Raw genomic sequence first — 1170 nt, 5'->3', positions numbered from 1 at the left:
TCTGGTCAGAGCTTGTTAAGGATAATATATTTTTAGTTCAGTATCCCTTTTGGTTTGCAGTTCCATCGCTCTTTTTTTGTATTTTGTAATTTTTAAACCTATTGTTATTGTACATTTGTGCTGCTGAGTCCCATATCTACTGGGCTTGTCTCAAGAGATAATAAAAAGACATCTGCAAATGGTTTTGTTTATTAAAACCTTTCATACTTCATCTCATATCCACGCTGGAGAGTCCCCATGTAGGCTATGGAGGAAATACAAAGAAAAAGTCGTCGAGATGTTTTGTTTTATTGAGACGATAGATTACTTAACCAATGTGCCAACAGACAGCAGTTTGTAACGATGCCATGCTAAGCGGACTTCTCGGACTGACTGACTGACTGACGTGTGGCCTTGTATGTTCACTCGATGGACGCACTGGCTGACTGTGGCACTCCCCCTGGCCGCTACGAGTTGGGCGAGGCGCAGAGGCACTATTGGGCACAAGGGGCCGGATCAGGCACCACGTGACCGGGTCGGGAGAAGGAGGGGGGGGAGAAAGAAGAGTGATGGTGGGTTCCAACGCCCCCTCCTTTCCCTCGCGCCGCCGCCCGCACCCGCCGAGATTGAGGTGGTCTTCACGATGGTAACCGGGTGGGGCAGACGGCCGCTCTTGTCGTCAATGGCTGTTAGTCCCCGCTTCAGACAGGTGGTAAAAGCGAGCAGGTGGCTAACTGCGGATCATTCAGTGGTCACTTCAGGTCTACATGATGAGGCGGTCACGGATGCCTCGGCCCTTTGACACCCCGTGTGGATGAGAGAAAAACGCTCAACAGATCCATGGGACCCGACGCTGCACGAACACACACACATACGGACAAGAAGGACATAATGAGCATGTAATGGGTGCCTCACATTTTTTTTTTCGTTTAAGCTTGTGCTTCCCATTTTTTCGTAGGAATCACTTTCTATGATTTTCGTATATTTTGGCAATATATATTAACATATTTTTTTTGGAACTAATGTACTGTCTGTGGTTTGGTCACTCCCACAGAATGATTGTACACTGCACGCGCGGACACTCCGAATGGTAGTGGTGTTGTACGCATGTGCACTCCCTGGTGATGACGTCACAAAAGAAGATGGTGGACGTTTAGAGCAGTTGGGTGATCTTCTTGAGGAAGGCTGCGG

The 1170-nt window shown here is 48.2% G+C and overlaps 1 protein-coding gene across 3 annotated transcripts in view; it reads right to left on the bottom strand.

Annotated features, from left to right (window-relative positions):
* Nucleotides 1-173: 173 nt before the first annotated feature.
* LOC119587760 (myosin light chain 1) overlaps nucleotides 174-1170 on the bottom strand; it is an 8881-nt gene continuing 7884 nt past the window's right edge. For all 3 annotated transcript variants that reach the window (XM_037936447.1, XM_037936446.1, XM_037936448.1), the window contains one exon: nucleotides 174-1164. Coding sequence is in view for 1 of the 3 variants with exons in the window: in XM_037936448.1 (XP_037792376.1) it covers nucleotides 1133-1164 (32 nt within the window). In the remaining 2 variants the exon portion in view is untranslated. The remainder of the gene's footprint in view (nucleotides 1165-1170) is intronic.

The sequence above is a fragment of the Penaeus monodon genome, chromosome 23 (assembly GCF_015228065.2).
Source record: "Penaeus monodon isolate SGIC_2016 chromosome 23, NSTDA_Pmon_1, whole genome shotgun sequence".
NCBI classification, from domain to species: Eukaryota; Metazoa; Arthropoda; class Malacostraca; order Decapoda; family Penaeidae; genus Penaeus; species Penaeus monodon.
Note: the sequence above shows the minus strand (reverse complement) of the source record. Positions and strands in the feature narration are given on the sequence as shown.